Source organism: Lepus europaeus, chromosome 22, assembly GCF_033115175.1.
Source record: "Lepus europaeus isolate LE1 chromosome 22, mLepTim1.pri, whole genome shotgun sequence".
Lineage (NCBI taxonomy): Eukaryota > Metazoa > Chordata > Mammalia > Lagomorpha > Leporidae > Lepus > Lepus europaeus.
The window spans coordinates 8,846,605-8,860,733 of NC_084848.1; the positions used below are offsets into that span (position 1 = coordinate 8,846,605).

At 61.7% G+C, this 14,129-nt stretch overlaps 1 protein-coding gene across 1 annotated transcript in view; it reads left to right on the plus strand.

The window, feature by feature from the left end:
- ASB2 (ankyrin repeat and SOCS box containing 2) overlaps positions 1–14,129 on the plus strand; it is a 36,394-nt gene that overhangs the window by 13,271 nt on the left and 8,994 nt on the right. The window contains exons 3-7 of the mRNA XM_062181324.1: positions 5,094–5,210; positions 6,984–7,150; positions 7,877–8,032; positions 9,804–10,049; positions 12,180–12,351. Of these exons, the coding sequence (XP_062037308.1) occupies positions 5,094–5,210; positions 6,984–7,150; positions 7,877–8,032; positions 9,804–10,049; positions 12,180–12,351 (858 nt within the window). The remainder of the gene's footprint in view (positions 1–5,093; positions 5,211–6,983; positions 7,151–7,876; positions 8,033–9,803; positions 10,050–12,179; positions 12,352–14,129) is intronic.

Sequence of the window (14,129 nt, forward strand, 5' to 3'; positions counted from 1 at the left end):
CAATTCTCCTCTCCACCTCCTCCCCTGCACACGCGTGCCTCCTGCGTGCCCGACACGCGTGAAGACGTTCGGTGCTTTAAGAAGCTACACAGGGTGGATGATCCTGGGGCCAATTCACAGATCACAAAACACACGCACGGCAGGGCCAGAACTGGAGCGAGGTTGGTCAGCTCCGGTCAGCTCCGAGGTCCAGACGGGCAGCAGGCTCTGCTGACGCCACTGGGGCCGCTTGTCGCTTCCTCCCCAGCCCCCACCTTGAAGCGGGGTTCTGGCCTGGTCATATCCGCCTCCCGACGGTCAAGGTCCCCAGAGCCAAGTCTCACGCACTCCCATGCTTGCATACCCAGGCAGCTCCTTTGCATCCCTCAGGTCCCCTGCTGGAGTTTACCTCTCCCAGGTACTACCCCAGGCGCACCCCCAGGCCCTCGCTCTGGCTGCTGCAGCTGTTTTCCTATTTGGCTGATTCTGCCGATGGCGTGAAGCCCCGTGTCCGACCCAGGGCAAGCTCCGAGACCCATGAGCAAGCGAATGGGTGAGCAAAATCACGAAGCAAGAGGCGGGAAGAGAAGTAGCTTTGGAGAGTCACAACATTCCTCCTCACTCACTCACTGGCTGTGCAACTTTGGCGAGTTACTTTCCCTATCTGAGCCCCAGTGACGTCATCCCTAAAATGCACAAAATGAAAGCTTGCCTGGCAAAGATGAGGAGTTTGGTGTGGGGGCTTCCCGCACGGCCTGCAGCTTGGCTGGGCCTCCCCGCCCCTCCCCAGTGCCCCGAGCACCCACCCTGTGACCGCCTCTGCTCCCCCAGCTACACTGAGAGCTGCCTGGGGACAGGAAGCGGACATTGTTCACTCTGGTGTGCTCAGCCGAGAGCCTATATACTGTAGGTGCCTAATATGTACATACATTTGGCAAATAATTGCACTTTAAAGTCCAGAAAGTGGATGAAGCATTTGGCTTAGCAGCTAACGTGCTGCTTGGGACAAGGGTATCTTGCACCGGGCACCAGGGTTCAAGTTTCAGCTCCACTCCCTGCTAAACGTGCCTCCCGGGGAGACAGCAGGTGCTGGCTCAAGTACTTGGGTTCCTGCCACCCACGTGGAAGACCTGGAGGGAGGTCCAGGCTGCTGGCTTCGGCCTGGCCCAGACTTGGCTATTGTGGGCATTTGAGGAGTGAACCAACATGTGGAAGATCTCTCTGTCCCCCTCCCTATCTACCTTTCAAATATTTAAAAAGAGAGAGAGAGAGAAAAGAAGAGGGAAAAAAAAAAAGAAGAGAAAAAGAAACCAACAAAATACTCTAGGAATGTAGTTGGTCATTATCTTCTGTGACCAAAACGGCAGTCACCAGAGCCGTTGGGGTCCTGGGCACGAGAGTCAGCCCAGCCCCACAGAAAATGGGATCTCCTCTCCAGAGCCTTTGCACCTTGCTTGTCCCCCGCCAGGAAGTCAGGGGTGACGTCTGGAAGCTGCACGAGGACCACCGGGCACGCTTTGGCCCAATGCTGCTCCCCAAGAGGCAGAGCTGCCTTCCTGCACGGTGGAGGGGCGAGGCCAGGCGTCCATGCTGCCACGGCCCGGCCAGCCACGGAGGGGACACCGTCTTCAAACTTCCGCATTTCATTGAAGAAGATGTTTCTGAGAAGACGAAGGAGGAAAACGCGAAGCAGGAAGTTGCTTGGGCGCTCTGTGCACAGCTGTGAGCAGTTCAAGTCGGCCCACCCACTCTTACTGTGCACTGGCGATGGGCCTGGGGGTGCCCTCCCTGCTCTCCTGGTCGAATGGCGGGAAAAGCAACAGGTGCACGGGGACCAGCAGAGAGAGCGCAGCGGCAGGGCTGGCTCGGTCTCGGAGCAACACAGAGAAGTCAGCTCACCCAGGCCAGGGCGGGGGCGTTGTGGGGAGAGGAGAATAGAGGAAGCGAACCTCTGAGCCCCCGCTTCCGCTTCCTCATTTGCAAAGGAAGCCAAGTTCACCCCCTGCACGCAGGGGCAGGGGTGACGGGCGCTCTGAAGCTTGCTACCTGAACAAACGCGCGGGCAGAGCTGCTGCCATGTGGGTTTCACGTCCCTCTCCACACGCGGCTCCTCTCTGGCCAGCCTGGGGAAGCTGACTGCACGAACCCTGGGGGAGTGAGCATTGCAGGGTTGGGGGGCGTGGCTTGAGGCCAGGAGCTCTCCCCTACTTTACCCAGGAATTTGAGATTTTTTCCCCTTCAAAGGCCTGGTTATCTGTCTGGATCCATTCATTTGGATTTATGAAGCCCCTCCTGCGGGCCAGGTGTTGGACTCTTGGTATCTGTGCCCGGTGCCCTGGGGTTCAGATGCAAGGGCAGACAGAGCTTCCTGGCACAGAGGAGGCATGGGAGCCCCCTCCCCAGTGCAGATGCCTGCTTGGCACCAGCGGCCAGCCAGCCCTGGCTCAGTGTAAATCCCTTCCTGGCCAGGCGTCTTGCTCCGTACACAGACTGGTCATCCTTGCCTGGCCTCGTCGGCAGCCAGGCTCTGCTGGGCTCCAGGTAGGGGCCTTGGAGCTGGGTGATGGTGACTCACCAGCCCCGAGCCTGCTGCAGATACACGAAGGTAGGGGGGCCTGCCCTGAGCCCCGGCCAGGTCACGACCTGGCCCACATCCGCCCCGGGGCAGGTTTCTCTCACCTCCGGTGACAGCCCTGCAGTTTGCTGTACTGGGAATTACCCGGCCTGGGGCCCTGCAGGAGGAAGTGGGGCCCCCAGCCTCCATCAGCAACAGTAGAGCCCGAGGGCTCCGAGACTCACCCCACAGTGACCCTGAGCAGCCGCATCCTGAGTTCAGAGATCCAAGTCCAGCCTGCGCCGCAGCTCACTAGGTTAATCCTCTGCCTGCGGCGCCAGTACTCCGGGTTCTAGTCCCTGTTGGGGTGCCGGATTCTGTCCCGGTTGCTCCTCTTCCAGTCCAGCTCTCTGCTGTGGCCCGGGAAGGCAGTGGAGGATGGCCCAAGTGCTTGGACCCTGCACCCGCATGGGAGACCAGGAAGAAGCACCTGGCTCCTGGCTTCGGATTGGTGCAGTGCGCCGGCCATAGCGGCCATTTGGGGGGTGAACCAACGGAAGGAGGACCTTTCTCTCTGTCTCTCTCTCTCACTGTCTAACTCTGCCTGTCAAAAAGAAAAAAAAAAAAAAAAGCTCCAAGTCCTCCCGCCCGGATCTCAGCTCCCTGCTGCAGCTCTGTGATTGGATGTGTCCTTGTCTCTTACCCTCCTAGTGTGTGAATGACTCAAGGAGTCACAAAAGGACACATCTTAGTGATCCGTCTCCCCCAGCCCCTGGTGCAGAGCTGGGGACCCAGCCAGAGCCGGGACATCTGTGTCGAATGGAACTCAGTCTGTTTCCTCATTTGCAAAATGGGAACATGCCCTCTGCCTCCATCGGGTGGCAGGGCTGGGGGCGAGGTGGGGCTGAAGCGATGCCTGGACTGGCTTTGTTAACGTTTGTCCTGCGCGCTCGTGAGGGGACGTCCTTGTCCCCATCTCACCCCAGCCCCACCAGCCTCAGCGCCCCTGCCACCCCTGCGGGACAATGCAGAGGGAGATCCTGCCTTCAGGATGGTGCCTGGGGAGGCGGCTTTACCACTGATGATTTTTTTTTTTAAATCTTGCTAAAAACACCTAATAGCAATAAGGGGTCAGGGGCCACACACTGACGGGGGATGAGGGCGGCTGAGACCCGAGCATAGCACAGAGACAGAAACCCAGGGCTTCGTCGAGACCCCCGGGCAGGCGGCTGCGGGGGTGAGCTGACCCGAAGCCATCTGGCAGCTGCCCAGCCCCTCCTGCTCGCAGGGCCAGGAGCAGTGCTGGGAACACGGAGCCCAGCAGCTGGCAGGGCCTGAGGAGGGCAGCGTTGGCTGGCTGGGCTTTGCACGCCCCTTCCCACATGGCAGCTCTTGGATCCATGTGATACGCGGAGTTTCTCCCCAGCGACAGGAACAGTGAGGAATCCCCCAGTCTCCCGCTGCCACCCATTGTGCAGAGGAGGAAACCGAGGCACACAGAGGCCAAGGGGCCTGTTTGAAGCCAGGGGACCTGCCGACGACAACGTGGAGGCCGCAGAACGGGAGGGAGGAGGGCGTGCGGGGATCCCGGCGGCTCCACTCCCGCAGCCGCTGCCAGCAGCTCCATCCGAGCCCCAGTGTCCTCACCAGCAAAGGGCAGCCACGTGGACACCCAGGGCTAATGAGTGAGGGTCTGTGAATGAGCACGGGCAGGGGGTGTCAGAAGAAGAGGGTGATGAGGAGGAGGCAGAGTGGCAGCAGTGACAGGGGGTGACAGCGCCTGTCCTCTATCCCAGCGCCTGCCCCACAGCGGTGCTGGAAGAATGTGGGTCCTGCTCAGGGCCACCGTGGCAGCTCCCCACGGAGTACCCTCCGCCAGTGGCTGCGTCCTCCCCAGTCCCACTCACGGCCGGCCCTCGGCACTGTCTGCGACATAGGGCAGCTCTCATGCCCCCTAACAGGTGCAGGACAGACAGGGCCGGCCTGTCTTGGGCCACACGGCTAGGAAGTGCCAGAGCCTGGGCTTGTGCTTCTGTCTGTCTGACCCCAAGCTCCGACCCCGCTGGTTTCCGTGGCTGTAACCTGCAGACCATGTGTGCCCAGCCCTGGCATCTCAGCTTGGCTGCCCTGTTGCCCACTCCCCTACCCAGCTCTCGCCCAGCCCCTGCAGGACCCGCCTGGCTGGCTGCTGAGCCTGGGCCCCTTTCATCCTGGGACCTGCTGGGGGATGAATGTCACCTTGCCTCCTATCTGCTCTCTTGTGGTTGGCTGGGGAGGGGGACCGCCAGGCTGGGGGTGAGGTTAACCTCATTGTTGTCTTATATGGTCATTTAAATCTCCCAGGGCTTCCTCCAAGGGCCAAAAATAATCTGGAGACGCAGCAGCTGTGTCCAGCACACAGAGAGGACCCGGCCATCTGCTTTGGTTCAGCGCCCTGTGCCTGTCTGTCACTCAGTCTCTCCCCGGCTCTGCCTCCATCCTCGGTCCGGCCTCCAGCCATGACCCGCTTCTCCTATGCGGAGTATTTTGCCCTTTTTCACTCCTGCTCTGCACCCTCCAGGTCCACCGCGCCTCCCCAGAGCCCGCCGGCCGCGGCCCCAGCCCCGGCCCCCATGGGCTTGTTCCAAGGGGTCCTGCAGAAATACAGCAGCAGCTTGTTCAAGACCTCGCAGCCAGTGTAAGTGACCCCCGCCACCCTGGGCACCATCCGAGCGGGGGTGGCCGGAGGGTGGGGGTGGGGAGCAGGGCCGCAGCCCCCAGGAAGCTGGGGCACCCAGCGAACCTCTTACAGGTGCACACCCCCCTACCCTGGCTGCTTCCGCTGTGCTGGGCTCCGTGGCTGCAGACTGCGGGCCTCCAGCAGCCCATGATTGAGCCCTCGAGGCCCCCGGAAAGGGACCTCTGTGGGAGGGGGACCCAGCAGGAGGCAGGCTGGGGCCGGGCCTCTGACCGGGGCCCCAGGAGCTGGGAGCTGAAGGCTCTGAGTCAGCTGTTTCTGGGCTGTCCCGGCTCCCTCCTGCCCCACATCACTGTGGCCCTGGGCGCAGCCCCTCCAGACACCCACACCCTCAACTTTCATTTTGTTTTGTGGCCTTTATTTGTTAAATGTCAGGTGCTAAAATCCAGAAATAATTGGAGCTGCAGGAGGGGTTCTGCCTGCCTGGCACGGGCACTGGGCTCCCGGCTGCCTGGGGAAGCAGCACCATCCCCCTCGCTTCTCTGCACCCCCAGGGCCCTCGAGGTGGTCAACAGCCAGGGCTGGCCCCCCATTCCTGGCTCGATGCACTGCAGGGAGGGGAGGAGCCACCGGCCCGCGTTTGCCTCTCAGCACCAGTCTCAGGCCTGCTGCCCCCACTGCTTCTGGTGCTGCTTGTGGGGCCGACAGCCAGCAGAGGGGGTCCCAGCCCGGAGTCCCTGTCACCTCTGAGTCTCCTTTCTCTGTAGGACAGGATGGAAGGGACAAAGTGGCCTCCAGGGTGTCCCTTTGGGGCAGGCTCTTGGAGCTCACAGAGGGGTCTTGCCCCACAGCTGGGGAGCCGCGCAGGGGAGTTACCAGCTGGCGCCCTCCCTTCCCTTCAGCGGGGCTCCTCCAGGGAGGGGGCCGCCTACCACTTGGGGTGCTTCCTGAGGCTGACGGGGTGCTCTGCCGCCGGCACTTGGCAGAGCGGCTGTGCTGGTGCTGATGGAGGCTCCGGGACGCATCTGGTCAGTTTCCCACCATCCTTGCTCGGGCTCTGGTTGACTGACTTCTGCGCTCTGTGCTATTAATAACCAGAGAGTCAGGAGGAAGTGCAGCTCACACCAGTGGGGAGGGGGAGCTGCTGGGAGGCGCGTGGGCTAGCCACTGGGATCAGTGCCCGCCTCCAAGTCACTTTTCCATCCGGAAAATGGGGCTGTGTGTACAGCAGCCTCTGCAGATGTGGGTCTGGGAGTCCCAGCGGGCATGGCCCTCACTGGCTCCCTAAGGATGGGGAACAGAGCTGAATGAACGATGAATGAATGAATGAGCAAGGCAACTCTAACAGCCAAGCAGAGACATCTTTCTGACAGGTTCCAAACCGCAAAGGCTTCGAGGTCATCAGCCCTTCGAGGATCCGCGGTTTTTAGCACCCGGAGGTGGCAGGAGTGTGGGCAGGGAGGGGAGTAGGGAGGCCCCCGAGAGCTGCTCCCCGGAAGGGTCCTGCCTCCCCTCCGGGCTGCTGGCCGCTCAGCACAGCCCCGGCAGGTGGACCGGCGGGGTGGGCCCTCTGTGCCTACACCTCTGGCTAGAATCGGTCTTGCATATCATTTGCTGCAGCCATGGCAAAGCAGGGGGACACAGGGGTCCCCAGGGCACTGAGCCCCTCTCCTAGAACCAGCAGGGACGGCCAGGACAGGGAGACCCTGGGTCACACTGGCCACATGGCCCTGCCAGTGGGCTCCTGAGGACTGACTGCTCCTTGTTCCCCAGGGCCGTGGACCCCATGCTGAAGGCCATCAAGGACGGCGACGACGAGGCCTTGAAGGCCATGATCAAGGAAGGGAAGAACCTCGCAGAGCCCAACAAGGAGGGCTGGCTGCCGCTGCACGAGGCCGCCTACTACGGCCAGCTGGGCTGCCTGAAGCTCCTACAGCGGGGTGAGCGGCGCTGGGCTGGGCGCAGCCACAGTGGGGAAGGCGCTGGGGAGGGCTCTGATCCTCGTGAGCAGGGCAGGCGGTCACCACTGTTCGGCCATTAGCGTCACCAGGTCCGGGGAGAGGAAGTGACCTGTCCTCCCTCCTTGGCCCCCTAACTACCCCCCATTCACACGCCCCCTGCTGCTGGCACCTCCCCAGGCCGCCCAGGCCAGGAGAGCCTAATTCCTAGAAAAGGATTGAGCGAGGCCTGACGTTGGGGAGAGCCACTGCCAGCTCATTCCAGAATGTTCCAAGGGCTGATTTGGTGTGGGAAACACTGCAGCTGTGCCTGGCCCCTGCCAAGGCTGCCCCTACCAGCCCGGGGACCCTGGGCCAGTCTGGGCTCCTCCTGAGCCAGAGTCGGGTGGGGCCGCCTGCAGGCAGGCGTCACCTGTGCCCTCAAGCCGTGCAGACCCCAAAGGGCCCAGCACAGTCCTGGAAATGGCTGCCAGAGACAGCGAGTCGTCAGCAGTGCTGGCGGAAGTGCAGAAGCAGGAAAGGAGCCAACCAGGGAAGGCTCCCCAGAGGAGGTGGCAGCCGAGCTGGGCTTGCAGGACCAGGAGAGGGCAGGGGCCAGTTCCAGAGGACACTCTGGCTGTCCGTCCTTGGGACTGGGGGGAAACCAGGAGTGGCTGTGCGGGGGCAGGTGCTTCCTTCCTTGGTGAACTGCTTGCTTGGTCCTCCCAGAATACCCCGGGACCATTGACCAGCGCACCCTGCAGGAGGAAACAGCTCTCTACCTGGCGACATGCAGGGGACACCTGGACTGCGTCCTCTCGCTGCTCCAGGCGGGGGCGGAGCCTGACATCTCCAACAAGTCCCGGGAGACGCCCCTCTACAAAGGTGAGCCCCCAGGGTGGGCTTCCCCGAGGAAGAGTCCGGACGCTGGGTGGGCGGTCTGGAGCATTGCTCCCGCCAGTGCATAACCCCAAAGGGTCTAGAGAAGGGGGCGGAGCCTGCTCACCCACGTCACATGACACCCACGTCACTGAACCATTCATTCACCCAAGCATTTCCTGCACGCCTCCCTCGGACCAGCACGAGGGCAGACACCGAGGGCTCAAAGATGAAAAGATGCCACCAGTGGCCGTGGGTGCTCCTGGTCCCGTGGGAAAAGAGCTTGGTGGGGGCATTGAGGGGGCATGGTGGACAGGCCCTGGTGCCTGAGCCTGAACCCCAGGCACACACCAGCTGGCCGAGCAGGGGGCCCAGCGCAGACACGGGCTCAGAGACGTGGGTGTGAGAGCTCCTACGCCTGCAGCCTTTGTCCCGGCTCACTCAGGACACTTACTGACCGCCCTCGCAGTGCCCACAGTGGAAATCTGAGTCATGCTAATGGCTAGCATTAACCAGGTGCTCACCATGTGCCAGTGCTCTCTTCTCTGGGACCTGTATATCCACCACTTATGGGGCAGGCAGGCACTGCTAGAATCCTCATTTGTGTGGGTGAGGCCCCAAGGCACAGAGATGTGAGGTGAGCTGCCCAGGACCACACAGCCTGCAAGGGGCAGACCTGGGATGGCCACAGGAGCCAGACGCTGGCACCCCACTCCGGGTCAATACAGCGGTATCCAGCTCGCACCCACGGGCTCAGGCCCTCAGCTCGGGTCTTGTGAAAATGACAGGGTTTTAGCCTTTGGAAGGGGGCAGATAGCCCTGACTTTCACACGTGCCTGCTCCAGCCCTGGGACTATTCCATGGGCAATGAGGACTGGGTAGCAGCAGGCAGCTGGATCCAGTGTAGGCTCCCAGTGCAAGTGTCTCCCTGGAGCCCGCGTCTGCCTGGACAGGTGCCCTAACTGTCCCCTGGAACCTCAGCTGGCCCAGAGACAGCACCCAGGAAGCCGGGTGAGTCCCGGCCAGGAGCTTGGTCCTGCTCCTACTGGGTGCCCAGCACCGCACTAGTGCCTTCTGTGCACTGTCTCACTCCGTCCTGCCCACTGAGACGTTTCTATTCTAGGTTTTACAGGTGAGAAAACCAAGGCGTGGTGGGGTGGGGTGGGGGCTTGGGCTTTGGTCCCGGTGGAGCCCCGGTACCCCATGCCAGCCCCCTTTGCCCCAGCAAGGACACCAAGACGCCTCCAGAGGGACTAGTAGACAGGGGGCCGGGAGCAGCTCCCTGGTGACAGCTCTGCGTGAGCCAAGGGTGCTTTTGGGGTCCAGAGACAGAAGGGGCTTAAAAGGGGAGGTTAAAAGGGGCTGTGAGACTTGACTGAGCTGTGCTCACGAGTCGGGCTTCCCTACAGGAGTTGCGGGGTTGGCAGGAGTGTGATCCCACCCGCTCCTCAGCCAGGAAGGGTCCTCTCACCTGGGAGACTCGGGGGACCGGAGCAGGTCACCCTGGAAGAGGGGCCTGCAGAACAGTCCAGGGGTCTCTGCAGGGCTGGAATCCCCGTTCTGCCACTTACCTCCACGTGACTCTGGGCAGGTCACTCGCTCGCTCAGTGCCTCGTCTTCCTCGGCGGTGACAGGGGGTGGTAACCCCAGCCTGCCGGCCAGCGCCAACATCCTATGCCCCAGGTGGATGCTTGCGGAGTGAAGGGCTGGTGAGGAGCGAACGGACCTACAAGGGCAGGGCACGGCCTGCTGACGGTCTTGCTTCTCCCCGGCACAGCCTGTGAGAGGAAGAACGCGGAGGCCGTGCGGATCCTGGTGCAGCACAACGCGGACACCAACCACCGTTGCAACCGGGGCTGGACGGCTCTGCACGAGTCCGTCTCTCGCAATGACCTGGAGGTCATGGAGATCCTGGTGGGCGGAGGGGCCAAGGTGGAGTCCAAGAACGCCTATGGCATCACCCCCTTGTTCGTGGCCGCGCAGAGCGGGCAGCTGGACGCCCTGAGGTTCCTGGCCAAGCACGGTGAGTGGTAAGCGTCGGGGGCACGCGGGCCTCCAGGGCACGTGGCCGGGGACGAGCTCCGCGCTCGGGGAAGGCAGGTGAGCGCCCTCCTGTGGACGCGCTCTTCCCGGAGTGCTGTGTTGAGAAGGATGCTGAGGCGTGAAGCAGGTTGAGGTCCGGTAGTGACGTCAGCAGTTATGGGGGGGGGCGCGTGTGACACGTATCTGCCATCTCTCATGCAGCGACTCGTCCTCGTTTCCCACATGACAACTCTGGGGCCCACAAGGGGGAACGACCTCTCTGCAGTCCCTGAGCCACCTGGCTGCACAACGAGCCGGACCGCACCCACTTCTCCTCCCGCACCACTGTGCACTCTGCCCTTGACCCCAGCACCGTGGCCCGGGAGGGCTCCCCGTGTGGGGCTGCATCCCGAGAAGCACCGGACTCGGCATGTGGCTGAGCAGTTGGGAAAACAGAGGCGAGGCTCTTCCCTGCAGCTAGGGACAGATCAGCCCCCAGCAGTGTGAGAACAAAGGGGCCTGGGCAGGGCCCTGGGAGCCCAGGCCAGGAGGCTGGACAAAGGGCAGGGGCTCAGCGGGTGAGGACGTGAGGACGGGCCGCTAAGTCCCGACAGCTGCCCCGGCCTCCTGCCGGCTCTGAGTCAGGGGCTGTGCCCTTCACGGGCTGGGGCCACCCTTCAGTCCAAATATTTTTCTGTGCAGAAAGCAGCAGGCGGGGCCCAGGCCTTCCAGGGAGCCTGCCTGTGAGAGCCGGGTGGGGTCGGAGCAGCTCGTCGCCGCCCCCACCCTGGGGAGAACACGGACCCCGCAGGCACTTGCTGGGACCTTCCCTGTGCCAGGCCCTGGGCAGATGCATTTGCCCACAGGACCCTGAGAGATAGGGCCACTCCTGGTGGTCAGACGAGACACTGCAAACGGATTCTCACTGTCACCAAGGCCCCCGTTCTCCCGGCCAGATCAGAGACCGCTCCTGCTGCGGCACCGTGGCACAGCAGGAGCTGCCGTCTATCACACTGGCAGCCCATTTGGGGCCGGTTTGTGTCCCAGCTGCTCTGCTGCCAACCCAGCTTCCTGCTGAAGCGCCAGGGAAGCAGTGGAGGCTGGTCCGAGTTCCTGCCACCCGCGTGGGAGACCTGGATGGGGTTCCTGGCTCCTGGCTCCTGGCTCCTGGCTTGACCCAGCCCCGGCCATTGTAGTCATTTGGGGGATGAAGCAGCAGATGCAAGATTGCTCTCTCTCTCTCTCTCTCTCTCTCTCTCTCTCTCTAACTCTGCCTTTCAAATAAATAAAATAAATAAATCTTAAAAAAAAAAAAAAGGAAAAGAAACAGGAACTGGTCCCACCAGCACTGAAAATGAGAAGCCCCCAGAAACCCTGAGACCGCGGGACGCACTGTGGTTAGCTGGAAACTTTCCTCGCTGCCCTGACCTGTCGCAGCTGCCTAGGTCCAGCCCCGTGTGGAACGCAGAAGGGCAGGGAGCCCTCCTCCTGCAGAGCCAGTCATGGGCAGGGCGGCCAGCCCTCCCTTACCCCGGGAGCTGCAGAGGGTGGAGCCGATAGGCTCAGCCCAGCTCCGCGATTCCGTCAGCGGAGACAGGAAGCAATTCCTCTCTGACCCCTTGAACTGAAATCAGAAACAGATCTGGGCTCGTAAAGTTACCAGGACCCCCCTTTATCAGGGCTTCTGGGCTCTCCTGGACTCACGAGGCTTCTCTCAGGACAGAGCCCAGCATGGCCTTTTAGCCTGGCCTCTGCCATCAGACTACCAGGTACACATCTGGCTCTAAGTTTACGGGCTGTGTGGCCCAGGGCCAGTCACTCTCTGCGTCTGTGTCCTTGTCTGTAACGTGGAGCAGGTGCTCATCCACAGGACGACACGTGGATTCAGAGAGACAACGGGTAAAGCCCTGCCCCCGGCACACAGTAGGTGCTCAGTAAACTCCAGCCCCACCACGGCTGCCGCCAGCGTCTCAGAGGCCTCTGCTCTGGCCGCAGCCCCCTGTGGGCGGCCCAGGGCAGCCCCGTCCTTAGTGCAGGTGTTGGCCATGAGCACAGCCGTGCGCAGTGCTCAGCAGGTGCGGCACGGAGGCCGTGGCTGCCCTGGTCACTCACCCACCTGCTTCTCCTGCAGGTGCCGACATCAACACGCAGGCCAGCGACAGCGCGTCGGCCCTCTACGAGGCCTGCAAGAACGAGCACGAGGAGGTGGTGGAGTTCCTGCTGTCCCAGGGCGCCGACGCCAACAGGGCCAACAAGGATGGCTTGCTGCCGCTGCACATGGCCTCCAAAAAGGGCAATTACAGGTCAGCCCAGGACCCTCCGAGGGGTGGTGGGGAGCCGGGGTGGGGCTGCTCCGAATGCCCCACCCTCAGGGGTAGGAAGGCCCAGGAGCGATGAGCGTGGAGGGCGGAGGGAAGCCTCTTGGCGGTAGCAAGCCTGGGGTGCACGGGGGTATGGACAGCCAGGCCAGTCTGGTCAGCAAGCACTTCCACAGTGTAAACTCACCCCATCCTTTTCCCGACCCTGGGAAGCCAACACGACTGTTAGCTCTCGCGGAAGCTAAGACACAGAGAGGCTGAGTGACCTGCCCAAGGACGCACAGCTCGGAGGTGCAGGGGGTGCAAAGGGAGCCTCGTAGGCAAGTAGCAAGTGTGATGGCGCTGATGGAGTCATTTGCCGAGTGCTTACTGGGTGTGCTGCTGCTTTAGATTAATCAACCAATCTGACAGCAGAGCGAGACACACACACACACACACACACACACTTCCCAAACGCCCACCGAAGCCAAGGCTGGGCCAGGCTGAAGCCAGAAACCAGGAACTCAGTCTGAGTTTCCCAGGGGAGTGGCAGGGACCCAAGTACTTGAGCCACCACCTGCTGCCACCTGGGGTGCTCATCAGTGGGGTGTCTGTTGTCTTCACGGGGGTCGGGGGAACCAGTTGGGCGAGTGACATCCCACAGGAGGGGATGAAGACCCCTGGGGCAGAGCTGACTCTTGGCCCCAGATCCTTCTCTGTAGGAAGCCAGCACAGGGCCAGCCAGGGATGCCCCCAACTCCACCCCTACAACAAACTCAGGGGACACTTGGCCTTCGCTGGACCACATAGGTAGCTGCAGGGCAGACAGACCTGGGCTCGAGTTCCTGCTGAGCCCACTGGGCATGGTGCCTAATGTTTCTGGGCCTCAGCTTCCCCTCCTGTAAAATGGGAGCGTTACACCTGCCTCTGCGGCCACTGCAAGAACTAGTGAAATGGATGTGCGTGGATAGAGAATGGAAAGGAAGCTCCTGGGATGGGGGTGCTGGCGCCAGCAGGTGCACAGAGCCTCCACACTTGACAGCCATCATGCAGGGAGCACACATTCCGTCGCTTTTCAGCGAAGCCACCAAAGGGGAGAAAGTGACTCCAGTCAGCAGTGGTGGTGGGCAAGATGGCGCAGTTCTCTTGAGTTCCAGACAGTGTCCAGCCTCTGTCAGAGTTCAGCTAACATGGTTTACCTTGAACCTGACCCCAGAGAGGTCCAAATGATGACAGCAGGAAGGAGCTGAGAGTTGGGACTCCCCCCCCCCCCCCGCCCCACTTGTCTGCATCACTCTGGGGAACGTCTTTAAAAGATAAATTTATTTATTTGAAATTCAGTGTGACGGAGAGAGGAGGGAGAGAGAGACAGAGACAGAGAGAGGTTACCATCTGCTGGTTCACTCCCTAAATGCCTGCAACAGCCAGGGTTAGGCCAGGCGGAAACGAGGAGCCAGGAGCTTCCTCCGGGTCTCCCACGTGGATGCAGAGGCCCAAGCACTTGCGCCATCTTCTGCTGCTCGCCCAGGCACATGAGCAGGGAGCTGGATCGGAAGTGGAGCAGCCAGGACTCAAAACTGGCATTCTGATATGAGACACCAATGTCACGTGGCAACCTAACCCGCCGCGTCCCAGTGCTGGCCCCCACGCCTTGCTTTTCATGATCCACATTTTCCATGGGCTTTGGGGGAGGCCATTCATATTTTGTGGCCAGCACGAAACACCAGCTTTCATTTTGGGTCTCGCTTCTTGGTCTCTTACTAATAAAAAACTCTTTCTCTTTT